The sequence below is a fragment of the Atractosteus spatula genome, chromosome 27, assembly GCF_055471065.1.
Source record: "Atractosteus spatula isolate fAtrSpa1 chromosome 27, fAtrSpa1.hap1, whole genome shotgun sequence".
NCBI lineage: Eukaryota > Metazoa > Chordata > Actinopteri > Semionotiformes > Lepisosteidae > Atractosteus > Atractosteus spatula.
The window spans coordinates 8,876,055-8,903,938 of record NC_142732.1 but is presented as its reverse complement, the minus strand read 5'-3'; the positions used below and the strand labels follow the sequence as shown (position 1 = coordinate 8,903,938).

The 27,884-nt window shown below is 47.7% G+C and overlaps 1 protein-coding gene across 1 annotated transcript; it reads right to left on the bottom strand.

Annotated features, from left to right (window-relative positions):
• Nucleotides 1-681: 681 nt before the first annotated feature.
• Nucleotides 682-24,645, bottom strand: prpf8 (pre-mRNA processing factor 8). Its single transcript, XM_088906815.1, has 43 exons — nucleotides 24,513-24,645; nucleotides 23,969-24,080; nucleotides 22,814-22,982; nucleotides 22,259-22,423; nucleotides 21,252-21,470; nucleotides 20,479-20,691; nucleotides 20,120-20,245; nucleotides 19,804-19,909; nucleotides 19,307-19,497; nucleotides 18,693-18,812; nucleotides 18,118-18,307; nucleotides 17,827-17,946; nucleotides 17,278-17,412; nucleotides 16,993-17,122; nucleotides 16,263-16,459; nucleotides 15,733-15,939; nucleotides 15,237-15,400; nucleotides 14,790-14,916; nucleotides 14,473-14,665; nucleotides 13,936-14,123; nucleotides 13,083-13,321; nucleotides 12,604-12,750; nucleotides 12,227-12,437; nucleotides 11,947-12,063; nucleotides 11,439-11,686; nucleotides 10,707-10,886; nucleotides 10,376-10,511; nucleotides 9,372-9,541; nucleotides 8,670-8,799; nucleotides 8,427-8,573; nucleotides 7,903-8,063; nucleotides 7,578-7,769; nucleotides 6,980-7,217; nucleotides 6,504-6,632; nucleotides 6,084-6,197; nucleotides 5,649-5,822; nucleotides 5,236-5,429; nucleotides 4,486-4,725; nucleotides 3,554-3,695; nucleotides 3,195-3,335; nucleotides 2,874-3,013; nucleotides 2,274-2,476; nucleotides 682-1,400 (listed from the first exon to the last, which is right to left on the bottom strand). The coding sequence occupies exons 2-43, from the start codon at nucleotides 24,066-24,068 to the stop codon at nucleotides 1,246-1,248; spliced, it is 7,008 nt and encodes a 2,335-aa protein (XP_088762941.1). The 5' UTR covers nucleotides 24,069-24,080; nucleotides 24,513-24,645; the 3' UTR covers nucleotides 682-1,245.
• Between the last annotated feature and the right edge of the window lie 3,239 nt (nucleotides 24,646-27,884).

Here is a 27,884-nt window from a genome sequence, read left to right as displayed (position 1 = left end):
GGTTGTGCTGCTGAATTAAAAAAAAAAGCCCTCATCCCTAATCAGAACGTCACACGTTCCTGGTTAAGGTCATGGCAACTTAGAATGGGATACCAATCACAGGACATGCGCAGCCAAGCAAACAGACTGGATTTGGAGACGCCAATGAGTCTAGCTAATGCCTGGAAGGAAAATGGAGCACCAAGTGAAAAGACCAAGCCAGGGGAACATGCAACCTCCATACAGAAGATACACCCAGCCACTCAACAGTGGTGAGGCAGCTGCACTAATTGTCCCTCCACCATCCCGTCCGCAAGTGCTCACACCAGTGAAATTAATTCTCAAGTTAAACTAAAAAAAAATCAAAACAGTCGAAAGCCTGTAACTTTCAAACCCTTATTAAAACCCACGATGGAATTACTTACTGCCACTTCCAGGGTGGAACTGTTCTTCCCAGTACACTCGGCAGAGACGAACTGGAAGGTCAGCAAGCGGTTTTCATGACAATAGTCAAATATGCACATTCACACCCACTTGCATCTGAAAGGAGCCGTTTGCCAGACGCCCGAGGCCTAATGCAAATCAGGCCCTTCTTTGTGACTCTTGTGGAATTTTCAGACTACAAGCAAGTCAGGTTAGTCTTGTTCTTATTTCACCGATATCAGAGAAATCCCCCCCAACAAAACATACCAACATGAGTACTTATAAAAAAGAAATTTGCTTTATTTATGACCCCAATTAAAAAGTGCACACACCAATGCACGAGACAAAACAAAATGCTTCAGTAGAAATAAGTGGGAAAAAATTCTTTAGAGACAGCTGCTTAACTAGGAGTACGCCAACACTCAATTCACAATGAGGAGAGCATCTAAATGACGCCTTCAACCAAACCATTTACAATAAATCACTGAAAGCACAGAAGTAAAGCCACATATGCAAATCTATCATTACAGAATTCGCTATGCTTTACCCATGCACGTAAAAATAAAAAAAAAACTGGAATACATTTTTTTTCCTTCTTCTGGTAAAAGATTCAAAATTGGAGATGTGGCTGCATCCTCAGGCCAGGTGCAGCAGAGCCTGTGCACTGAGACGGCAATGTCAAAGCCACATGGTCTTCCTGCACGAGCACAGGAGTCTGCTCCGGCAGGACCACAGATTGCGGCTTTTGCTACGCCCCGGCCCCCACCCGGCCCCCACCCAGCTCTGTGCATCGTCCCTTGTTGAATATCAACAGTAGCAGGGCCAGCTGTGCGGGCAGCGGCTCTATGCGTACATGTCCTCTCGGTCTGCGTTGTAGATCTCGCCCTCCTGCAGGGAGGCGAAGTTCAGGAAGTGAGATGGGCGATGCACCTCGTGGTAGAACTCCTTGGGGTTGGCCAGCTGCAGGTCGTACTTCATGTTGGGGTCGTGGCGAACACCTGGTTAGGGGGGGGAGAAGCAATCCAAACAGGACACCGGTCACACAGGCGGCCATCGACAACAGGCGACCACAACAAGCCTGGCATCTGAACATACAGCACTTCAAGGCTGCATTCCCAGCACAAAGCACCTCCTTACACACGCAACACTGCAGATGCAAAGATTATAATAATAATTGCTTACACTTATATAGCGCTTTTCTGGACAGTCCACTCAAAGCGCTTTACAGGTAATGGGGATCCCCTCCCCCACCAGTGTGCAGCCCCACCTGGATGATGCGACGGCAGCCATAGTGCGCCAGAACGCTCACCACACATCAGCTATCAGTGGGGAGGAGAGCAGAGTAATGAAGCCAATTCATAGATGGGGATTATTAGGAGGCCATGATTGGTAAGGGCCAATGGGAAATTTGGCCAGGACAGCCAGGACACCGGGGTTACACCCCTACTGTTTTCGAGAAATGCCCTGGGATTTTTAATGAGAGTCAGGACCTCAGTTTTACGTCTCATCCGAAGGACGGCGCCTGTTTTACAGTATAGTGTCCCCGTCACTATACTGGGGCATTAGGACCCACATGGACCACAGGGTGAGCGCCCCCTGCTGGCCCCACTAACACCACTTCCAGCAGCAACCTTAGTTTTTCCCAGGAGGTCTCCCATCCAGGTACTGACCAGGCTCACACCTGCTTAGCTTCAGTGGGTTGCCAGTTGTGAGTTGCAGAGTGATATGGCTGCTGGCAACTTAGCTCATGATTTGGGATTCAGCAGCTGACATTTTAAATAACGGCAATGACCATGTCTTGAAAGTGTAAGTAGAGGAATGTACAACGCATGAATTAACCCAACAGGCCGTGTCGGATCACAGCATCTTACCCATGAAGTTGTAGTTCCAGGAGACCTGGCCGGGGACCATGAAGAATCCCAGGAAGCGGTCAGACAGCAGCATCTGCACCCTCTCGTAGTGCGAGGGCAGGTAGCCCTTAGGGTTGTTGCCCTTGTCCGTGTTCTGTCGGCCCCACTCGTACCCGCTGGGGGTCAGCTTGTAGGCGGTCAGGGTGCAGGAACCAGGGGTGAAACTGGAAGAGAAAAGGCATTCTCCCACCTTAGTGATGGTAATCACATGTGATCTCCCACCACCTCAGTTTGGACATATTGTAGAGCTGCAGATCCATGATGCCTTACTCACAATGGACAAAAAAAAAGATCTACTTCAGAGTTATGTAGCTATTTCAACAATAGAAATGAAGGTCAATGTCTGGAGTGGAAAGGAGGGAAGTGATTAAAAATTCCTGACAAGTGGCAGATGGAGCAGAAAAACAAAACTGTTATTGAGCTTGCCACTTACAGAATACTGCATATTAAGCAAGAAACATAGGTCCGTTTTTTGTGATGGGACAAGGCAGCACAGCGACTAACGCAGCAGCTGCACTGAAGCAAACAGCAGAGCTGCCCCAAGGCAGCAGGGAGGCGCACCTGCAGGTGATGATGATGGTCTTCTCTCCATCCCAGGACGGGTTGTCGGCCATGACCTTGGCGTGCGTGGTGACGTCCTGCGGGGACAGCTGGGGCGACTCGTTCGGCTGTGTGTGGATCCAACCCAGCGGCTCCATTTCCTGAGACAAAGTGAGTGGGAACAGTTAAGTAAACATTGCGCTGCAAGAGCCCTGTGCAGCCTTAGCACTTGATCCTTCACACATCAGGTGCCTCCCATACAATGCAAGTATATCCTGAAACCCACCCACTAGCCAGCCAGGTGTAAAAGGCAAACCAGCAGCCAGAGGAAGAGCAGATTACCTTGAGGTACTCATGCTGGGGGAGCTGGTTGGGCAGGTGCACGGTCTGGTGTGTCCCCCACTGGGGCACCATCACTATGCAGCGGATCTCCTTCACCTGCGGGTTGTCCGGGGGGCTGGTCCCGTACAGGTACCCTGCAATCTGCAAAGGTAGGGGGGCAGACACACATCAGAGGAAGGCCAGGTGTCATACAAGCACGTCCTCCCAGGGAAAGGAGAATCCAGGACACTAAGAAATCACCATTGACGGGCCTGTGCCTTGATTTTATTATAACTTAAGTTGATATACAGTAAGAAAAACCGCAAAATGTGACCGATTTAAACAGCTGGCCTGGAGTCCCAACAGAACTGCACATTCACCTGAGCGCGGAGGTCAGAGATGCAGATGAACTTCTTCAGCACATTCTTGGGCAGGATGTAGGTGTATCCCGTCTCCTTAATGTCATCCGAAGACACGTAGATGTGGTTGGTCCGCAGGTGCAGGTTGGCAGCGGAGATGGCTCTGTGATGGAAAGGGAAGATCGCTCATGTAATGCGAGGTGGGGAGAAAACCCACCACAGCCTGAACACCAACATTTAAACTTCCATAATCGTTTACGAGCTACAGATCCAAAGGCGCTTTAGTTGTCGTGGCAGAAGCTGACATACTACACTCCAAAAAAGCAGGTAGAGAGAAATTTAAAAAAACCACAGCACACAAGTGAAAATCATGACTGCATGTTCAGAATGTAGGGGAATGTAACACTGCAAAGTGATCCGCACACTGAGGATCGCTTGGGTGTTGTGAGCGACCGGAAACGATGCACCAAAGGGATACAAATGCTCATGCAGATTCTCCTTTGTCCTCATGAAGACAATGGAGGGAAGCAATAAATAAAACATTGGGCAAAAAGAATTTAAATCAAGGGAAGTTGTGGTCAAGCTTTACACTGACTCTTATATCTAAATCATTCCAGTCTAGAACTAAGCACATGGAGATCAGATTTGTTCCAGTATTTCAAGTCCTAAGATGTATAAGACAATTCCTAAGGGACTATTTCACACCAAGTAGTGTGATCCTGTGAAACAAGAACTGGAAACAAAGGGAACTCATTTAGGACTCAGAACAGGAAACACTTATTTGCAGAGTTTCTGGAAATTGTGTCTGGAATAGGCCAGGAGGTGAAATAAGCCCAAAACTCCCAAGACCCTTCTAGAAACAGCCGGGAGGCATTTTAAATCAATATTAACCCCTATATTTCCAAATGAACACTGAGCCACCAGGCCCCACCAATCATCCTGAAGCAGCTCACCGGACTCGCCACTCCGTCTTGGAGGAGAAGGTCTGCGTCTCGTAGTTGCTGGTGGTGGAGGTGATGATCTCGTCGCCGTGCTTGTTGACCGTGCGGGTCTGCGTGGCGGTCAGCTGGGACTGCTCCTTCGTCTGCTTCTCGATCTCGGCGATCTGCTGCCGCTGCTGCGAGGGGGCCGAGATCTCCATCCCCAGAATGATGTCCCTGATCTCCGACTGGGTCAGGGAAGCCACGTTCACGCTGGAAGACAAGACCGCAGGTTCAGCTCAATCCCAGAACGTTTCTCAAACAGTGGGGGCGTCCTGGCAAAATTTCCCATTGGCCTTTTCCCCCCAATAAAGGCCTCCTAGTCATCCCTAGCTCTGAACTGGCTTTATCACTCTGCTCTCCTCCCCACTGAGAGCTGGTGTTTGGGGACTGAACTGGTGCACTATGGCTACAGTTGTATCATCCAGGTGGGGCTGCACACTGGTGGTGGTGGAGGGGATCCCCATTACCTGTAAAGCTCTTTGAGTGGAGTGACCAGAAAAGCTCTATGTAAGTGTAAGGAATGACTGCAACAAACCTATTGCATTTAACTAACCTTGCAATGCCAACTTTACACACTCGACATCTGCCTACACACAAGCACCATGGGAGTGTTTTCACACTGGTTTCGCTGCTCTGATCACCAGGTCCACCCACGGCTACCTAGATTCCAAGCCCTTGCACTGATCCCATGGGATCCCTTTCCGATTCCCAGACACTCACTTGTTCTTTTTCCCGTAGTCAGCCAAGATGAGATCTTTGAGCTGCACTTCCACCTTGATCCACTCCTCGTCGGTCAGCGTGGGCCATATGTGGTGCGGCTCGGTTATGGTGGTCTTGTCCGGCTTCAGGATGACCTTGGCGCGGTCGTTGTTGACATGGAGCGCCCTCAGGATTAAGATCAGACGGGAGAAGGCCTGGTGCGGGGAGAGAAAAATTAAAAGGCATAAACGACCAATTAGAAACTACAAACATTCAAAATCCAACTCATATCTGTATACAGCCACTGTGACAAAAAATGCAAGACTTTTGTGCTTCAGCTACTTGACAACTTCCACAAAGTGCCAATAAGTCAAAAAGAGCTATATGTATACAGTATAAAAATAAATATATATAGACATGTATAGCAGCCTTACAGTGTAGGATGAGATGGTCTTCAGCCAGTCATCATACAAGTTGAACAGCACCATCTGCGGCTCTGTGGCCTTCAGAATGAGATCTCCAAATTTCTCCACCTTCAGACAGGCCTGGAAGGGCAGCTGCAGCTCAGAGCCCTTGATCACAATGTTGGGGAAATCCAGCAAATGGACCTAAAACCAAACAAGAAGGCAAAATCCTCCTTAACGCACATTTCCAAGTGAACACTATGGTCAGGCCCGACAGAGGTTAAATGCACTGCCAGACTGAAGAAAACATTATCTAAAAGACAAATTAGAGCCCAGAGAGAATCAGTGCAGTGATACGCAGAAAAAAAATATAGGTTTAAATAAGCAAAAATGAATAAAAATGGTGAAAGCGCAAAAAATAATTTGAACGTTTGAACTCTAAAAAATGTCAAATAAATCTCTCACCTCCAAGGGGTCCAGCATGCCCTTCCTGGTGACAATGATCTGCTTGGGCTGCTCTTCCACGGGCAGTGAGCGGATCAGGGCAGCCACCTCCTCGGCTGTCTTCCATTTGGCCAGCTGCAGAGAGAGGAACAGTGAGGAAGCGGGCAGGAGAGGGGAAGAGGCAAACCGTGACGCTGGATTGGCAATCGATAAAGATCAAAGACTCCAAGAAGACGCGTGTGTCAAGACAAAGACAAATTAAACTCTTTTAACAAGACTGCAACAATTAGTGAAACCAATGCTATGTCTTGGGACATCTCTGCATCACATAAGTTACTAGATCACTAACTCAAGGAAACAATTTAAATCTCAGTTCAAGACCTCCGTTGCTACTGATGCACAGGACATCACTGGAGTAAGGACTGCTCAAGGACTCCATACCTGCCCCAGACGTTTCTGCCCAGCCCACACAGAGGTGTGAATGATCTTCAGGAAGAGCTGGCCTGTTCGCGGGTTGAAAATAAATATAGCTCCATTGATGGGCTTCGTGGTCAAGTTGCCTTCAAAGGTCTGCAGGAAGAAATTCAGCTCGTTAAGCGTTATGGAGACATGGTGGGAGAGCACAGCAAATTCTTCTGTGAAGGGCCATCCATAATAAGTGCACATGTGGAGGTGTAAAGCAATAAAGGAATGCACACAGACTGAAGCACATAGATGCCTCTGAAAGGGAGAGCAGTTATATATAATTCTTGCTGATATTTCATCCAGTTGTCCACGATATTAAATGTAAAACCCATAAAATCTGTTAAGATTAGATTGTCCTAAAAACACCAGCCAATGCATTTTTAAAAAAAGAGTTTGACAAAAAAGGGGAAAATGGGAGCAGAAACGAGTGGACAAGGGAGGTCGGGGTTCACCTTGTGGATGGTGACTCGGTACACGTTGGTGTCATCCACAAACCAGATGATCTGGTTGGAGAAGAGCTCGCCGTAGTTCTGCGAGGACAGGTAGGGCTCCGTGGGCTCGGAGGAGTAGAGCTGCAGGCCCTTGCGGATGCGCTCCCTCAGCACGTACAGGGCAGGGTTGGCCTTCATGATCTTCGCCATCGCCTGCTGGATCAAGGGCTTCCCTCCGGGGAACCAGTTGCCGTAGCCGCTGGAGAGACGGAGAGCAAGCGCAGACACTGCCTCAGAGATCTGCACAAACACCCTCAACCCAGAGCAGCCATTCCCCAAGCATGCACCAAAAGGCTCAAACCAGGTGCTCTTTCATAATGGCACGCAGGAGAAATACACAAAACCCATGCTTGCATGTAACCAAGTATAACTGCAAGAGAAAGAAATGGGTGAAAATTGTTTCCATTCGCAATCGCTCAGCTTCTTAAACTGTCCCCCTGGGGATGCCCCCCTTTTGAAATGAAAACTGAATTGAAATCATCCTGGCTGGGTTATGTGGACTATTTTTTGTTGACTACTAAGCGGAGCTGGTAAGATTATGATGAGACGGTGCAGTTACCTGTGCAGGTTGTAGGCCAGGTCTATGGCGATGAGGACTCCAGTGGGGGAGGGGTAGATGCTCATGTTGTCCGTGGTGTAGTCCAGGAACTTGGCCCTGGCGTACCTCTCGATATCATGAGAGTCATAGTCCCCCCATCGCAGCTGGATATCGATCCAGTACTTCTGGGTTGTGGTGCTGTCCATAACGTCTCTGGCACAAAAAATACAAGCGACATTACAGAGGAGACAACATCCAGTGGGAAAGCAAATATAATGGAAAGAACCCTTAGGTAACCCATGGAAAATCAGGGAGGTTTTGACCGGGGAATTTCCCCATGGCTTACTTTGAGTCTGCCAGCAGAGAGGGACGGGACACATTCCACTTGTAAGATGCAAACAGCAGGATGTCGGCACAGGAGGAGTTCATCTTATAGGACTTCCTGGGATGGATAGTTTCCTTCTGCACAGTCTCTATTTCCAGAGCATCCAGCTCCTGGTCAAACACCTGTAAGTGACACAGAGCAGCTAAGACAATGTACTTGCTTAGCAACAGTTACACCAACTCATGGAACCTCATTGCACAAAGGACTACCAGCAATGTGTTGCCTCGTCAATGTTTAAGCATTTAACCTGCATACTGTGATATGAAGATCATACAACTTTGACCTGCAAGTCCAAATTCTAAACTTTAAAGCAGGTCTATCAGATTTACCCCACAATAAAGGGTTAAGGAACAAAGACTGCTGCAATGACATCTGTCACTACAGTTTACAAAAAGAGGATGTAATCAGAACGCTTTCTATTGTGGTTTACACAGGAGGAAGTCGAATCACGACAAGGGCAGGAACGGATATGAACAACCCTCTACCTGACACAGATCCATGACAATGCTCTCATGGATCTTCTGCCACAGGTGGGCTCTGAAGATCTGGATCAGGGAGATCTTGAGGGTGGGGATCTTGCCGTGCATAAAGATCCCAGTCAGATCCAACTGCACCTGGAAACCTACATACACCTGGAGGAGACAAAGCAGTTACGGTAACCACAGTGCCACTGCAGATCTGCATGTTATTTTGTCTAATTGAAATGTATGGTGCACTTAGCGACGTACATTGGCCCTGTTGATTGTGGGGGACCACCAGAGAGTGAATCTTCTGTTGGGAATCTGGTTCAGACCAGATCTCTGAGCGTTGGTCAGCTTCTTCCACTTCATGGATTCCTCAAACCCACTGGCCTTCTCCCTGCAGAACACACAGGTTAAAGCAGCCAAGCTTACAAAAGCCCCATACAGTTAGGCTAAGGGCAGAATAACACTACTTTCTCAAACACCAAAGGGAGATAACCTTCTGTATATTTCCAGGCACTGGAAATGAATTTTAAGACAGGCTGACATTCACATAAAAAAGGGAACTAGAGGAAGGGAAACCGAAACCTTGGGACAGAGACCAGACAAACCTTCTTAGGAGAGGCCAGAGCAGAGGTTGAAAAAAAGTCCCCTAACTGCAACAGTGGGGTGGTCACGTTGCACTCTCGGGTTCAAATCCCACGCACAGAAACCTCCGATGAGCACTACAGATTTCTAGGCTTGCTTAAACATGCAAGGGAGGTTTCACTAAGGCCTATTACACCAACTTCCTCCTCTGTAAGCAAATAACTTTCACTCTGGCCATATGGATCATAAGAGCCTAACTACATCACACAGCTTCCTGATGACAATGCTGCCCTTGTAATAGGCCTCTGTGTAATAGGCCTCTGCACATGGGCTCCTGGATAACCGTGCAGGGGGAGAGAAGGCCAGAGTAGCCCATCTTACCAGAAGAGACCCTCCCAGGTAGGGAAATAGGTGCCCTTGAAGAGAGTGTGCTCCAGGATGCCTTCCACACCTCCCAGAGCCTGGATCATGTCTGTCCGGTAGTTGTTCAAATTCCACAGTTTCCCGTCGTGTCTCTGGTGGGTCCACCAGAAGGGGTTTTGCTTCAAAACCTAAAAAAAAATGAAACCAAGGTACGTCACTGAAGCACACAGCAGTACACCGATATACTGCAGTCAGCATTTAGTGTTTCTTGAATATTAAAGGGGAACTGCAGTCCCAATTTCTTGGATCGGTTATTAAATCTCAGAAACAAAAATTCAACGACGGTCTAAAAATTTAACAAATTTCAAATTTGTCACATACGAGTTCCCACGAATTGCAATGTGACGCGGCCCTTCCTGCTCACTAGTCACTATGATGACATGTACGAGCTAATAGGTACAGGTCGTGCAGCAGGTATTTCACAGCAGAAATGTTCTAAAGTGATCTGCATGCAGTTAACAAGTAGTATTTGTCTGCAAAACCGTCTCAAGTCAAGAGCAATATTTTGACTGGATTAAAACAGATGTATTCACAAGCCCAGCTCAAGCCCATATTACTGCTCGTCACAGGGCCACTTCATCTCATCGGACATTTTGTAGCCTCATTCTGAAATGCAGAAAATGGCGCTGCACCTACCAGGAAATTTAATCTATGTCATTATGTAAATTGAAGGTTTTACAAGTTACTTTGTATATCTTACTTCCACCGTGGTTTGAAACATACTTAAATGCTGGCTCTTTCTAACCACGAAATATAAAGATAGTGAATTAAAGGGGAATTGTGACTAACTCTGTTGGATTACTTTTGGTAATTTAACGCGTTTCTGAGCCAGTGCATCCCAAATCCCACTTGAAAAAGAAAAGAGCGGATGATCAAACACCAAAGCATAAACCGCTGACTTCAGACGCTGGCAGTCTTTCCAAGTTCCCCCCCCCCCAGGCCATGATCTCATCACTTCCTACCTGGTACTGCTTGAAGTCGGTCCTGACCCGCCAGCCCTTGTCGTAGGCCAGCGTGTGCCTGTCCTTCTGGAACAGCGTGTTGATACGGGGGATGCCCCTGTCCCAGGAGTCCTCCAGGTCTTCAAGGGTTAAGCGCCTGCACGGAAAAGCAAGCTCCTTCAGCAATGCAAGCACTGGCATCATGATCAACAGGGAAGCTTTAAAAGCAAATGCATGGTAACGAGCATTTCACTCCTCTTTAAACCACACTAGTTAGAATTCCCCATACTGGAGTGTAGCCTCCAGCAGTGAACAGGTTGACGGGTTTGGGTATTTTGTTCTAGAAGCAAACCTGTTCTGAGCGATGGCTTCCTGTCTCTTCAGTGCGTACTCTGCCCACACCCTCTGAGAGTCGATGAACTCGCTCTCCCATGGCTGGATGTAGCGGTACAGATTGGGGATCAGCTGGTCCTCCTCGTGGCTCATTCCTGACCGGAAATGAGTGATGCCCACATCAGTCTGCTTGGACCACCTGCGCAGGAGGACAGACAGGGGAGGGCATTAAAACTCGCAGGGACAAGACTACGCACTTCCAGTCAGCATCGACACACACTTTATCATTCCAGGTTTCTCCAACTCAGCTAAGCCAACCATGGTAAATGTATGGTTTGCTCCTGGGTGTTCAAGGTTGGCAACTAGACTATCATCACATTCATGACCATCAATCTAACCACTTCTTCCAATTCAGGGCTGCAGGGAGCCAGAACCTTTCCATTGGACACAAGGGACAGGACGCCAGATCATTGCACAGCAGACATGTACACACTTGCACCAGGCCCAATTATCCCAGAGGCACGTTAAGCTCTCAGTGCGTTTTCTGAATGTGGGAGTCCTAGTCCAGAACTGAACCCAGGGCACAAGTGCTACAAGGCAGCAATGCTAACCACTGCGCCGCCATGCCACCCTTGTTTAGGGACAGAGATCAAAATTTAAATCAGAATTCAACTTCGCGGAAGCGTCCGCTAACTCAAAACTGCTCACTAAGGGACCCCTTGCAATGGAAGAATGGAAACCGCTGTCGTACCGGAGGTCCGACTGGGGGATGAGCACGTGGCCCATGGACAGCATGCCGAGCCCTCCCAGCTCTTTGGGGGTGTAGAAGACGACGGGAGGGAAACGGCTCGGCATCTTGGAATTGAGTCCGATCTTGATTCGGGTCTGGATCTTGTTCTCGCACTTCACCAGCAGGTCCAGGAGCTCCTGGGTGTTCACGACAGCCTCGCGGAAATACGTCATCAAGCCGATCAGAGCCGTATTCCACTTGTTCACAATCTGTGAGGGGGGAAAAAAAAGGATAAAACTGATCAAAGCCTTTATAATGCAAATAAGGAGGAGAACAAACTTTTTTTGATTGAATAAGCAAAAGATTTTCAAGAGAGCGGCCGAAATAAAATCAAGGAACGCAAAGCACTGATCAAATGCTATGCTTTCAGAACAGGAAAAAATGTCGGCTGCCTGATCGCCGCCTGCGTGACTGGAAAACAGCTTCCAGCTTGTTAACTCCAAAAGAGGCACCATGCCACTGCTCCCACCTTAGTGAAGGTGGTGGATCCAGAAGCCATGAGGATCTGCCGGACGCGGTTGTGGAATCTCTGCATGGATTCATCGTCCACACGCAGGAAGCACTGAGCAGTGCGCTCCTTTGTCACCTAGAAGGGAGGGAGGATAAGATTAATTCAACAATGCTGTAATAACACCCCCACATCTTCAAAATCCTAACCACAGGCTTATGTCTGCAGCCTAACTTCATTGCCCTGTGTTTTATTAAACCTTGCAGCTCCTGCTGTAGAAGCGCAGTCAAGGACTCGTCACCTCGTTCTGCAGATTCCAGACGCCGTCCTTGTGCGTGAACTCCTCGTAGCTGGTCCGGCACTTGGGCAGGATGCGGCACTCGAAGCCGCACATGTTGAAGAGCAGGTTGGGGTTGTCCTTGCTGTAGACCGACACGAAGCTGTTCTCCCACTGCACCGTGGTCACGGACCGCGGCAGGCGGTTCTTGATGTCCCAGAACACAGCCCGGCCCCTAGACAGACACACAGAGCAAAGACATCCCCGTCACCCTGGGTGGCCATGCTCACCTTCCAACACAACCCAGTGCTTGAATTCCTGTTCGGCACACACATTATCCCAGTAATTGCGGACTCCTAGAATGCGACCCAATTTCGAGGCACAGTTAAACGGGAACTCACAGATTAACATCGTGCTTCATCAGCCTCATCCTGGCATCCCTGGGCCAGCACTTCTTGTTGTTGTACCCCACAATGTTCTCATTATTGGGGTCCGGATGCTCGGTCAGGTACCTCTGGATAAGATCCCTCGCCTCATCGGCACTAAACCTGTACGACAAGAACAATAAATGCCATGTTAAAAATCTGGTTTGCTGTAACATAAAATAAGCCAACTACTCCTTCCAGAATGTGATCTCATACAGAAATCACTCCATGTGGATGGAGCAAAATCTTTGAAAATGTTTTAAGGTCAACGTTTTATTGCAGGTGACACAGGAGGTAAGAAGACCAATGGATTTAATTGCCCTTTAAAACGACCATGAAGGAATAAACGGGAGGAATCATTTTAGGACAATATCTGTGCACGTCTGGTTCTCTCTGAGATCTGGCCCAGTTCTCAGGCCACGGCGGCTGTATGAACCACTGGTCCCGGCACCGACCTGAAGAAGATGTGGATGCGGTCGATATAGCGGCAGTAGAGCCGGATGGGGTGGGCCGACTCCGTGGCAATGTCCTGGAAGCTCAGGAAGTCGTTGGGCATCTGCGGGGGTCCTGCCATCTCGCTGGCCCGGTGCAGGCCCAGCACCAGCAGGTCCATCACCAGCCCGTAGTACTGGACGATGAAAGAGGCGAACTGCAGCCCGCGGATGATCCCGTACGAGTTCGTGTGGTTCATGTCCTGGGCAGGGAGGAGGAGGGCGACACTTGAATAATAAACCCGTGCAGTTTGACTTGGCACTTTCACAACCCGTAAAGCCACTGCTATAATCCCGAAAAACATGATCACCATCCATACACTTGAATAGCACTTTTTTTCTGAAGCCTCCACTCAAAGCGCTTTACAGGTAAGGGGGACTCCCCTCCACCACCACCAATATGTAGCCCCCACCTGGATGAAGGGAGAACAGCCATAGTGGAACCAGTACACTCTCCACACATCAGCTGTCAGTGGGGCGGAGAGCAGAGTGATGAAGCCAGTTCAGAGATGGGGATTATTAAGAGGCCATGACTGTTAAAGGCCACAGGGAAATCTGGCCAGGCCACTGGGGTTATAATTACAAAATGTTTCTAAGAAACTAACAAAAATACTTAAAGCCCTGCTTGTCTTGCAAGGTCTTGTGTATGCATAGTAACAGCAATGTTTTTGTGGTGGGAAAATCTATGAAGAATGTCTCAAATACAGTTTCAGATTCAAATAGCCTCCACTGAAAAGGAACAGAAGTATGCCATGAGGCCATGTCAGGCGCAGGAGCTCTTCGGCAGAGCTGGGAGGGGCATCTGGGCACCGCCCACCTTGTAGTTGATGACCACGTTGTTCTTGGCCGTCATGTAGTCGGCGATGTTGTGGTCCACGATGAGGCGCAGCAGCCTGTTGAGCAGCGTCAGGTCGATCTTCTCGTACATCTTCTCGTAGCGCGACTCCAGCATGACGTTGCACTCGCCCTCCGTCGTCTCCCACACGTCCTGCAAGTTGTTGATCCCTGTGGGGGGGGGGGGGGGGGGGGCACACGGGCTGTGAGCTTTCAGGCCGGCCAAGGCGACGGGCACAGGGCACCACGCAACAAAAGCAACTGGGCAAAATGAAGAACATGCACCGCACCATGACCGTAAAAAAACAAACACGAATCTAATTGCCTTTTAACATCTTGCCTGAGCTATCAAGCACAAACCGCAATAATAAAAAAGATGCAAGTTTACGACTATACTAACATGACAAACCGAACACGCCTTCATGATTCATGAAGCGCTGACAGCTCACGCACCCTAGGAGGCAGAGGTGTACTTTTCGGCAGCTAAAATGCCCCCCCAGACCCCCGAGGAAAGACTCACCCTGGCACCACTTGTAAACCAGCAGCGGGGGAGGCTCGGTGTCGGCTGGTTTGATCCAAGGAGGGAAGAGCCTGCGCTTGTCCGCCTCGTACCACAGGTACTGGTCCAAGTAGGCGTCCGTGATCTTCTCCAGGGGCTCCACATCGTAGACCGGCACCAGGTGACTGTACAGGTCCATAAACTCGATGCCAACCTGAGAGGGGAAACGGGGCTTTGTGAGACTGGGTGCCCTGAGAACAACCTGTGTTCGCCTTATACCGGGCACCCTCACGTCAATGAGCCAGAGGGGCTGCTGGGAGTTACCCTCCTCCTCGTACCTCTTTGAAGGCTCTCTGGGTGAGCAGGTGACGCTTGATCCTGGACAGCGCCTCGTGGGGGTTGTCGTACGCTTGCTCTATCAAGCCCAGCTCCTCGCGCTGCGACTGGTTCAGCCTCGATTTCACGCTGCCGAGCAAAGACAGGCCGGCGTTAGAAAATTTCAGCAATGGCACCTAAAGAGGCAAAAGCCTTTTCCGATTTATCTATTTCCCCCCCCTCTTCCTAAACCAACAGCTCCCCGCCACCTTGTTAGAACTCCCTCCTGTATAACAGCCCGGCAAGTCAAAAAGAGCGAACCGAATGTCGCTTCTGAGATTCCTGCACATTAGTCGGAATATAACGCTGGAAAACCTGACCAATAGAAGACTAAACAGCAGGGCAGGTGGACACTTGGGCTCGTGCACTAAACGTGCCCTGCTAGAGCAGCCCGCAGGGGCAGCTCTCACCTGTACGCCTCCTTCAGCCTCTCCAGCGCCAGGATCAGTAGCTTGGTGTCGTGCTTGTAGGACAGGGGAGGGAAGGGGATGGGGGAGAAGCGCCGGCTCTCCAGCCAGTGCACCGTGGTGGTGTAGATGGCTACAGCCTCCTCCGCCGTGATGTAGGGGCCATCCTGGAAAACACAGACACTCCATCAGTCACTCCCCAATTAAACAATTTCCTCTTTTTCTCATACTGCCAAGTCTCCCCCACCCCCCCCAACAAGACTCACTTCAAGAAGAATATAATGACTTTTGAAGTTGAACTAAAAGCCAAATTTACAATTGCAGTAAGAATCACTTGAAGCAGGAACATTCTGCAGAGTCATTAAGGAGCTTTTCCTATCTGATGCTTAATCACAGCACTCACACACAGAAGCTAGGGTTTTGAAAACCAGCATGCCTTGCATGTCTACACTTGTGATGCAGGAAGGGGGTAAGCGATCTGCCACAATGCAACGCCTACCTTCAGGTAGTTGTGCTGCCTCTCCTGCTCGGCCTTCAGGTAGAGCCGCGTCAGGCGGCCCAAGTTCTTCTTGCAGACGGTTTTGTCGACGGTGGCGCCGCGCCGGATTCGCTCCCGGTTGTAGTGAGCCGTGTTCGTCCACCAGTCCGCCTTGGCTTTCACGTAGCGGAGGATCATGTTTTCGATGGGAGTAGGCAGCCCGGGAACCTAAAAGCAACCCAGATGCACAGATGGCATTTATTTAAAAAGTGATGCACGCCACCCACACCTCTACTGGTTCCAGGTTTAAAAGCAAAAAAAAATTACTTTAGCGAAGATCTGATCATACAATAAAGGGACACTGCCTTATTTTAAATTTGGAACCATTCCATAAAATGAAGTGGAACAAAAGAGCTGGTTAGCCCTCACAAGTGCAACAGGAGCACATAGTCTAATGAAATGACAATGAAATACAGGGAAACGCCCCCTCCTGGACGTTTCCCAGTACTGCCTCCTCTGCGCAGCATCTTGGCCGTTCGTGAGCAGTGTACCTTCCAGGGGATGTTGGCCTTCCAGCACCTCCAGGACTCGCTCAGGTGCTGCAGGATGGTTCTGGCCTTGTTCTGCTTGATGCCCTCGGGCATCATGTCCAGGATGTCGTGCATGACGGCCGCCCGCAGCTCCAGGTCGAAGTGCGACTCCACGCGCTGCTTGGTCACGGTCTTCGCCACGCCCTTCGAGTGGCGCCCTGAAAGCATCCCGAGTGCGGTCAATCCTACAGACTTCCACGTCAGGGTGACATGAGCCATAATCACATTTTCAGTAGGGAGCTGCGTCAGCATGCGCAGGCTGCGAAGGAACAAGTAAAGGTTTATTCCATGCTGAAAACAAAAGAGACGCAATGTTTTTGGCTGTGGAGCCTTCATCAGCCAAAACGTTGCGTCTCTTTTTTCAGCATGGAATAAAACCTTTACTTGTTCCTCTGCATAATTACATTTTGCTGTTCTTGGAACCTTTCAACCAATATTATACTGTCTCCTGACTTTATCTGACAGCAGATCTTTCAGCTGTCAAATAAAGTGCACAACGCTCCTAAATAACTTAAAACCACACGGATGTAAACAAGCAGCTGTTGATCAGAAGCACATAAAACACATATGAAAATGAAGGATATGATGCTGCGTATGATACCCAAGCTTTCATGGAATTCTGAAGTCGACGTCAAAGAGCTGCAGGAAGAAAACAACCCTCAAACACCAGAGACAAGAAAGGCAACGTTACCCTCAAACTGCCTGGCCAGCAGGTTCCCCAGCCACCGTTCCAGCAGAGGGGTGATTCCCCTCATGAAGAAGAGCCAGACTCTCCAGCCAGGGGCCCAGAAACCACAGCCAGGCCCTTTCCCCACTGGGCCCTACAGGGGACACATACACACACACACATCAGCATTTGCAAAATGGAACAAATGCTGGAGGGGATGGGGTGTCCCAGCCCAAATCCCAAATCAAGGTTTTACAATTTAACCCCCCCCCCCACCGGAATCTCAGGACAGGAGTCACAGTTACTCACCGTGTTGAACCGGTAGTAGATGAGGTGCTTCAAGTCCTTGCACATGCGAATCTGTCTCATCAGCTTGTACTTGTATCTGTACATGCCAGTCAGCTGGCCCACGTGAGCAAAGATGTACTGCAGCCCATCAGCCAGCTGCAAGGGACATTGGCAAGAAATCCAATTAACTGATTTAAGGGCAACAGTCAAGAGAAATAAGAAACAACCACACAAAACAAATAAAACTTAACAGGCGTTTCGCTGACCTAATTATTTAATATATAGGTCTGCGTCAAACACATAACAGTGCATTCATGGAACTTCTGCTTTGCAAAACACCCTGGTGCTGTGCTTCAGCATCTTGCAATGTCTGACATCCCATTTCAGCCTCCAAGTGAAATATGTGCAGTTATTTCCCAGCAACTGGAAAGTCATCAGAAACATTCCAATGACACCTGCGTCCTCTCAGCAACATCCTCAACTGAGCAGAAAAGCCAAGGATGACTGAAGGAAAGCGTCTGAGCCGCCAGCTAACGATTCCGGTTAAAACCAGTGGCCGACGACAAGTACCTGGAAGGCGTCGACGTTGCCCAGTCTGTACTGCACGTGGCTGTCCACCACCAGCTTGCTGAGTCGCAGGACCTCTCGGCACAAGTGGAACGCGTTGCCAAATCGAGACTTTTTACGTTCCTGGAAAAGGGAAAGCACCCGTGATGAACGCACATTAACTCAGACTAAAAAAAAAATCCTGGCCGCTCTTTATCAAGTTTAAGGCCGTTGCAGCAAAACAGCTTTGGGTAGTTTCCTTTAAACGCAGCCTAAAGAAACGACTCCGCGATCGGCTCGCGCCACTCTCTGTACCTTTGTGGTGAGGGTCTTGACGGGCTTGAGGTTGAAGTTGTAGTCCAGGTGCAGGTAGTTGAGGTTCTTCCTGTGGATCAGCAGGTTGAGCATGTTGTAGCCCTGCCGGCACACCTGCAGGCCCACCTCCACCCAGTCCAGCTTCGTCGACTGGAAGAACTTGGTAGCTTTGAAGGAGCGGAAAAGATACCTGAGAGAAAAAGAGGACACGTCAGCTCCTGAGAAGGTACTATTCGGCTATTCTCCAAAGAGTCACCCGCATACAAGTTTATATGCTCCTCCGAGACGGGATCTGTGCGACTGTGGTATATAAAGACTCCAGTAAGATTCACTGGTTTTGCACCAAGAGGCACAGCTCCACGATTGTCAGCACTACTATCCCGGGATCTTGGATTGGACTGCAGCTTGGGGAGCCTGTGTGGAGTCCATGTGTCCTTCCTGCTTGACTACTCTGAACTGTCCCTTTCCAGAGACAGGGTTACGAAGGGAGGCGATGCTTGAGGGGTGCATGCCCAGATGAGCTTGTTGGGGCCAGAGGGCCTCCAGTGTTCGCAGCCTTTCTGAAGGACACTCACCTTTTCTTCTGCGCTTTGGGAGGTCTGTGTTTGAGCGCATTCAACACGTAGTACTTGAGCAGCTTCTGATAGGACACGCGAACTTTCACAGGCTGGCCAGCAGGGCAGTGCTCACGGTACCTGTTAAAGATCAGAACACTCACTGTGAGACTACTGACTCGCTCACCTTTGTCCTACCTGGACCCTACAATAACCTAAACAACAGGAGGAGATCCATGATCCACAGCCACAAGGGGAAAAGGGGTCACCATTTCTTTTTAAAAGCTAAATAATCTGATTTTTACAACAGCTTTTAAAGTGCAATTGTCCTCAATGTTTAGGTGCATTTTCATCTATTTTTGAGACTTTTAAATTTGCTGTATAAAAATGTTAAAGAATAGAGTACTTAACCACACAAAGATCACAATAGTGCAGAAACAGTGCTGCACAGTACATCACTTCAGCTTGTGCAGCGTAAACTACACTAGATAACGTACCCCTTTAATAAGAATAGGTTGTAAATACCATACTTTCAGCAGATCGAGCTGTGGAAAATGTCAGATCTACCATTCTCTACTACAATACTATAACTATAAATTGAATTCTAAGCTATACAGCACCAATCAAGTCCTCACCAGTTCTTAATGAGCGGGATGTCTATAGCCCTGCGTGTCCTTCCTGATCGCAGGTTGAAGGGGCGGGGAGCCCAGAGCAGAGCAATCCCATTGGCTGTGTTGTCCGTGTAGAGGGGCGTGTCTTTCAGGAAGGGTTCCACGTACTCGGGGAGCTCAAACTCTTCGTCGTCATCGAGCACGGGCTCCTGACTCTGCAACCAAGGAACACTCACATGATACTCAGCAGGACCGCAGAGATGCACAAGGCTAGCTCAAGAACTTTCAGGCAAAAAACAGAGACATTTTTAAATGACAGCATATCTTGCAGATTAATTCTTACTGGGGTTAGTAAATTAGAGTGGTATTTTAAATGCCAAAACTGTAAATGTTCAACAACCCCTGAGCCTGTAGTTTAGAAAACCAATAAACTAAGTGCTGATGCACTTAATGTCCTCCCAGTACCAGAAGAGTACAGCCATGAACAAAGCTGAAAGCACACGCTATCTGGGTCCCATTACCTTGACTGAGTGTCTGTGAGAGATGGGGTTGATCAGGGGATCGAAGTAGAAGGCCGGCAGATCAGGATCTTCCGTTTTAATGAACACCACATTCGGAGTGTGATACCTAAAATTGCACATCACAGCCCATGTTAACAACCCACAGCAAAACACTTATGCCACAACACTGCACACAAAACAACTTGGACGTTAACAGGAATAAAACAAAGCCTGCAAGCACGCCAAATTGTGTCCATGTTATTTTCACTTGACTGGGGTCACCACATGGGCTCTGCACCCTGCGGTGCAGTGAAGTGGCGAGGCTGCCCACACTCACCAGGTGAGATGAACGTGGTGAGGCAGGTTGTTGTACAGGTAGGGAAAGGCAATCTTGTACTCCGTCCTGATGGGCTGCCTGATGATGATTTTGTTGATGTCGTTGAATTCATTCCAGTCTTCATCTCTGCAAAACCGAGGGGAAGAAAAACAGGTTAAGTTACCAGAGCAAATTCACACTGAACAAAACAGCAAAACCGCATTACAGCATAAAGATAGTACGCAGTACATTTCTCATCAACTGAACAAGAAATTCCTCCTGAAGTCCGTTTTACTTATAACCACTCATGGATTTTCCAAGCAGGAAACGTAAACCAAAGATGCACAGGAAAGGAGATGCTTCTTCCACACTTCACTCACTGCAGGTTGATGTCTCTGACCAGGGGCTCAAACTTGGGCCCCCCAGGGATGGCCATATTCAGCGCCTTGGAGGTGAAGAACGCCTTCAGGTCAAACAGGTAGAAGTAGTTATCGTCCACCAGGTCAGTGAGCAGCTGGTTGGCCAGCCGGTACAGCGTGGACATCATGGGCAGGGTGAACTGCCAGCGGCGGTATGTGCACCCGTTCACAAACCTGAAACAAACAAGACCGTCAGAGGAGGCAGAAGAGGTACAAGGGACAGAGTTAAGACGAAAAATACAAGAAAAGATCACTTCGGATGTGCCGTTTTAAGTAGAAGGCTTAGGATTGACAGAATTTTTATTTCAGGGTTAATCTTTAAGCAATATGTCCTAACAGAAACAGGCAGCTACTAAAATGTTCCACACTGTCTCACAAACTCCTTTGTACTGAAAATACCTTGAGATTTGACTGTCATTTACCCTCAATTAACGCTTGTGGGCAGATCTCTGTCTTGGTGAACATATTCTGATGTAAAGACACGCTAGAGGCTAAATTAGGTGCTAGGAAGAACACGAGTAAAACAGGTAAGGGGGAAGAGACTGACATCATCCATCACCCCTGTTTCAGCTACAGGACAGCCAGGGGTATGATCAAGACGGATCTGCGCCTCATTAGTCCTCGCAAAAAAGCATCAAACGTTTTGGGGCCTGCTAGCAAGGCGCCGAGTTCACCGACCGCCCCCGGACGATGTTCTCTGGACGGGGGGGGGGGGGGGGGGGGGCCCCACTCACTTGGTGTTGTCCTTGAGGGGCTGGTGCTCGTAAAACCAGTCTGCCACGGACGCGTCCTCCTCGGGGTCCAGCTCCATCTGGATGGCCTCCAGGGGCTCCACGTCCAGGATGTTGTCGGCGTAGTCCAGTGGCGGCTCCTCGTCGTCGAAGGGCGGGAAGCGCATGCGCTTGAAGTGCCGGCGGTCTCTCTTCTCGCGCCGCATCATGATCCACATGGCGCTGCGGGCGGGCGGGGGGGGGGGCAACGTCAGCGTGGCATCCAGGCCAAAGCTACGCACGTGGGCTCCGCGATCACCCTGATCGTGTCACCCTCCCCCCTCAGTCAGCACCCACTTTTACCTTTAAAATTTCTGCACACCGATTCCCAGCAATACTTAGCAGCTCTCATTAATCAGCAGAGCGTAACGGCCTAATGAGGTAAATCTTAGTCTTATACACCTGAAGAAGGCTCCACGGTCAAAACATCGTGTTTTCTTTCTACTTTTTTTCAGCATGGAATAAACCTATTACTTGTTCCTTTGCAGCCTACACATGCTGACGCAGCTACCCACTTAAATCTTATAGTACCTTCTTACAGGTACAAGAGTATCGGGGCGCAAGCTTTCAGCTGCCTTGCTGCAGAGTTCCCTGCCAGTCAGAAGTATAAACTCATTTATAGTTTTTAAACCCAGCCTACAGACTTCACCATTCAGTCAGGCTTTTACCCTCTGCCCTTTCTCATTTTCCCCCAAATTACATATTTCTGCTCAGTATTACTATGATTTTTTTTCCCCATTTTACCCTCGAAGGCATCCCAGACACCACTAACGTCCCGAAAATAAATCCTTGTGCATTTAAGTCCCAAAATACGCAAGATGAAATTCTACCTTGCTCAGGCCACGCTAAATTTTCTTCACAAAACCCAAAACCAGCATAACACCCAGAACCCATAAATAATTATAGGAACTGTATTTAGTGCACATTAAGGGAAATCCACTTAGTACTGGCAAGCTGTACAGCTCTCTCACCCCCACTGTGCGATGTAGACGGGCTCGATGACCCAGGGGATCTCGTTGACAAAGGAGATGGCCCCGGTGATGTGGTACAACACGGGCACGTCCCGGATCTGCTCCCAGGGCATGGGCATGTTCTCCAGCAGCTTCAGGACAGCATGAGGCATGTACTTCAGGGCGCTGGACAGCACAGACATGGGACATCAGAGACAAAGCCATTTTATACCTTCCAATTACACAAGCAGGCCCCTGGCTAAGGTACCTGAGGTCCATGTGGAATTGAATCCACAAGTAAGAGAGAAGATTAACAAATTAATAGGATTTCACACCATGCAGAAAATGTCTGATCTTCAAAACCTTTCAAGATTCTCATTATACCTGTGCACATAATATAGCAATTTCACAATTCCAACACAATATTCCAATTTATATTCCAAAGGAGTACACACTTCAAGATATACAGATCATTGTGGGGAGGGGGGAACCTTCAGGGGAATCAGGGTTATGGGCCCCACAGACAGCACTCCAAGGTCGAGCTGGAAAGACGTGCAGCCCCGAGTGTTGCCTTACCCCAGATACACTCTCTTGTCATGGCGGAACTTCCTGTTGGTCATGTCGCCGTGGTCGCGGATGATCTTGCGGACGTGCTCGGGGGGCATGTCCTCCTTCTGGGCGTCCACGAAGCCGAACTTCCTCTTCTCCGCGTAGCGCTTCGCCTGCAGCTGCTGCCATTTCCGAGCTGCGGTGGGGAATACGATGGGGTGTCTGTCAACCAGCTGCATTTACACCCCCTTGCAGGACGCCAGGGGTAATATTACTGCCGTTACCAACAGTGCCATGGGATCTTTAATAATAACTGATAACTCCTTACACTTCAGTAGAGCTTTTCTGGACACGACACTCAAAGCGCTTTACAGGTAATGGGGATCCCCTCCACCACCACCAGTGTGCAGCCCCACCTGGATGATGCGCCAGTACTCTCCCCACACACCAGCTCTCAGTGGGGAGGAGGGCAGAGTGATGAAGCCAGTTCAGAGATGGGGATTATTAGGAGGCCATGATTGCTAAAGGCCAGGGGGAAATTTGGCCAGGACACTGGGGTAACACTGCTACTTTTTCCTAGAAATACCCTGGGATTTTTAATGACCACAGAGAGTTTTAAGTCCCACCCGAAAGAAAGCGCCTTTTTACAGTTTAGTGTCCCCATCACTATACTGGGGCATTAGGCCTCACACGGACCACACCCCTACTGGCCCCACTAACACCTCTTCCAGCAGCAACCTTAGCTTTCCCCCCATCCAGGTACTGACCCGTACAGTGGGCTGCCAGCTGCGAGTTGCAGGGCAATATGGCTGCTGGCCAATGGAGCAGTACAGATCTCCAGGCACCACAGTGGGGAGGACTGGCTTGGACACGCTGGGCTATAGTTAAGAGCACTGGTCCACCACCACCACTTACAGCAGCAGCAGCAGCCCGGTTTTCTCTCAAGGTCTCCAAACCCAACAAAAACAGCACACATAAACCGCACTCTGCTTTTGAGCTGGCAAGATCGCCCTAACTACTGTCCGACACACGCTGGCTTCTCACGCGTCAGGTTCGAGCGAGAGTGTTTACTTCTGCCGTTTAAGCAGTTGATCCCAACCCTCAACTCAGACACGGCCCTTCTCCGAGCCACACTAACACAGGGTGTCTCCTCCAGTGTCTCCCCTGTCCCTCCTCGCTCACCTTTCTCCTGCAGCTTCTCTTCAGACATGTAGTCCGGCACCTGGCCCGGAGTGGGGATCGTCCCTGGTGCTGCTCGGTACGGAAAGGCGGCAGCAGCCATGGTGACGCCAACCTGAAACCGGGCAAACAACAGCGATGTTAGCTCCTGCTCTCCGTGTGGCGTGTACGCGGCTCTGTGTAACTTTTAAAACGCGCAAGAACGTGTTCACGGGAAATAAACATCGAGCTCCCCCGCCAAAACAGCATATTCTAGATAAACCGAGGCAGTGGCAACACTAACGCCAGGAAGTCGCTGTAATTTGTAAACAATTCGATCTCCGATTGTCTGGATTACAAAATCCATGAGCGATCATACTGCGTACATACCGACATTCGTCTTTATTATGACCCCCACGGGGGGAAAAAACAAACTACACGAAAAATAAAATCGGATTACACGACCAGCTCAGAAGTTTGCGCCACAGTCTAGGCCAAATAAAGCGCACCTTTATTGCAAGTTTTCTAATCGCTGCAAAACTGCTCTTTCATCACCAGTGTTACCTACCTCAGGTCCACGGCACTTTACTTATATTTAAAATCCGTTCCTATGCAATCTCTAGATCATTCCTTTAAACGATATTTTATACAAATCCGTCCACAGCTTTCTCCGCTGCTAAACATCCACCAGGCACAATGGCGCAGACTAACGCAGACCGCACGATGCCAAACTACGAAAGTATTCGCGAAGAACACTTACGATTTTTCCGTAGCTCTTGTGCTGTGTTTGCAATAGAATACCCGATAGCAACCAACGCCAAAAGCGTAAGCGTTAATGCGTGACCTTTTGTACAAAAACCCCGGATGCTTACCCGGAAAATGATCTAGACTACATTTTATTGGCGGGTATAATTATCCAATCAGTGAGGTAAGAGGTGGGCTAGAGCGAATGATAGGAACCATAGAGATTTTAAAAAAGGATATACGTCACTATGCAGCCTCATTGAATCGCCATCTTTGTAGAGTGTACGCTGTAGAGCGTATTTATTATAGTAAATAAACAGCAAAAAATATTTATTTTCCCAGCATCGTCAATCTCCCTCTCCACCCCAGTAATTAAAAGTATAAATTCTTTTTCCCTACATCTGGAAAAAACTTTATAAAAAAAAATTAAATTGACTGAAATCATCTGAAGAAGGTGGTGCCCAAATGATAGACATTGATATCATGAATTGTACCCTAACGATAAAATGGTTGCGTTCTTTTATGAATAATAAAGACAGCTTCAGGTTTGCTATTCCTAGGAAAGTAATGAGAAAAATATGAGGCTTTGACCTCTTGCTGAGATGTGACTTTGACATAAACAAGCTCCCAATCAGACTTTTTGTTTTTCATCAACAAGTACTGTTACATTGGAAATTATCATATAACCATAACTTCACCCCTCATAATGCTATTATATGGAACAACAGATATATCTGGCAAATGATTCCTGGTTAAATAAAGGTATTTGGTCAGTCGAGCATCTATTGGAGAAGGCTAATGGAGAAGTTTATACATTTTGTGATTTTGTTAAAAATATGACATTTACATGACAATTATAGATGCAATTCCACCAGATGTTCTGACTTTGGTTAAAAAAAAATCCACATTCCATAGTAATATAATTCCCCTACTACCTGAGATCAAAATTGGTACCTACAATATTTTAGAAAAACGTGCAATAATAAATACATCCAGACAATTATGGCAGATAGATTCTACCCCATCATCAATGAGAAAGTAATTTTTAATTAAATAGACTATTTTTCTCTTATGTCTGCTAGAATCCAGGTGGGGCTGCACACTGGTGGTGGTGGAGGGGGTCCCCATTACCTGTAAAGCGCTTTGAGTGAAGTGTCCAGAAAAGCGCTATATAAGTGTAAGCAGTTATTATTAATTATTATTCTTATTCTTCTTCTTCTTATTATTATTAGAACTGAATATATTAATCTCTCCCCTTGCCACTGAAAAAATTAAGTAATTTTAAAATACTGAACAATTTATATCCCTCTAAGGAATTTCTGAGAAAAAGGTTTAACTTTGACTGTAACACCTGCACCTTTTGTGAATCAGATATTGAAACAACTGAACAAATTTTTTCTCATGTCATCATTCAACAGCTTTCTGGCACTCTGGATGTTCTTGGCTAAATAATAGTAATATTTGTGCCCATCTAGCTTTTAAGGATATTGTGCTTGGTGTTTTGAATCCACACAGAGAAGCCCGTATAATGTTAAATGTCATTCTCTTGTTGGCAAAAGTTTACATACGTGCATGTAGAGTTAAAAAAACTCCTATGTGCTTTAGAGAATTTTCGAACTCATTTAAGTTATACTCAAATTCACTAAAAATATTTAAAAATATGCTTGATGAGTTGGTTTATAAATATCTTTTACCATATTAACATATTTAATATGATTTAATTTAATGTGACCCCTATCGCCACACAACCTCTGTACTGTTGGTAAAGTTCTGTTTAATTAATTTGAGGCTACCTTTGTTCTGTCATGTTGTGACATCTGTGTGTGTATAACCTTGGTTGTTGTGTTTTCCTTTTGTTATATATCAAAAAATAAAACACTGGACAGGACTGTGGGAAGGGACTGTTCCCTTGAGCTCCTGCTAAGGACTGGACACCCGCGGTTTCAGAGCCGGGACAGGGGTAAGGCAGGGACAACAGCAAGAGGCAGGGCTGGTAGAGACTCTTTTAGTGTGCAAATCCAGCCCCAGAATCCACTTGCTCTGACTGAACATGGACAATCACCTTTCCAAGAACTTTTGTAATACAGCAGAGATTGCATGACTTGTAAGTGTATACACATGGTCAGATGTTTATTGTGAAATAAAGTTTGTTGTGTTGAAAAAAAAAGCAGTAAACATTCCCCACAAAACCAATGGTTTCATGATATTGATTGTACCGTTCCCTGTGTTTTCCATAAAGGTCTTGTTCCTTATTTCTATTTCAGACAAAGCTAACACTGTAGACAGGGCATGAGACTACATTTAACCTTGTACTAAGAAAATTTTCTTCATGTCTTAAACTACTAACTACTTTCCAAGGTGTTAATTTTTTCAGGCTTTTAAAGTATGAAAAAGAACTGTGGTCTGCAACCCCCCGCAACCTGATTGATTTAAGTGAAGATAACGCAGTACTGCAGTGTATGATAAGCTTTGTTAAAAGAAATTCTTAATAACTCAATCACGCAGACCTGCATATTATATCAATTATACTTACCTCTAGTATAGGTATAAATTAATACCTAAAGATAGTTGTTAAAAAATCACTTTAAAACAGGATTTATACGAACACATGTCCCTGCATCTGAGTCTAAAAGTTTTATTGAAAAGTTTGATCACAGCACATAACAAGAAATCCAATTTAGTTTTGTTAAACGAATGACGTGTTACATTTAAAAAAATATATGTTTGCATCTTTAAAAAAAATCAGATTCATTCAAATGATGTACAAACGCAAACAGAATTAAAGTACTGTATTTAGTAACAATGATGTTGGGGTGTTCAGAAATTGCATACTCTAGGCCAGGGACTTTGGCTGTTAACTTCTAAGTTAATGGGCAGCGTGGGCCTCTCTTACAGAGTGCTGTTTATAATGAGCTTTGCTTCGCTGGCTGGCTCATTCACTGTTAACAGTGGTGATTCACACAACACTCAGACCCAGAAGTGAGAACGGCCCACTTGTCACCTGTGCAACCCAGGCCTTAAACAATGCAGTCATCGGGCTCCAGTGCCCCCTGCTGACTGCAGGCACCACTTAAGAAGTCAAACGATTATGCGCCGTGGATTTCTAGTTTAGATAAAGCCTCCCCCCCCACCCCCACTTTGGAACAGTGTGACCTGACAATGTGTGAGAAAGACTAAGGTACTGTGAGATAGTGTA

Bases quoted from the DNA above. Each gene is read 5' to 3' on its own strand.
- prpf8 (XM_088906815.1), bottom strand. From the start codon at position 24,068: ATGGCTGCTGCCGCCTTTCCGTACCGAGCAGCACCAGGGACGATCCCC. The intron at 20,692-21,251 runs GTGAGTGGGGCC...TGTTTGTTTCAG, and splicing joins CCCCTCAAGGACAACACCAA to GTTTGTGAACGGGTGCACAT. The intron at 12,064-12,226 runs GTGACGAGTCCT...CCTCCCTTCTAG, and splicing joins TCTGGAATCTGCAGAACGAG to GTGACAAAGGAGCGCACTGC.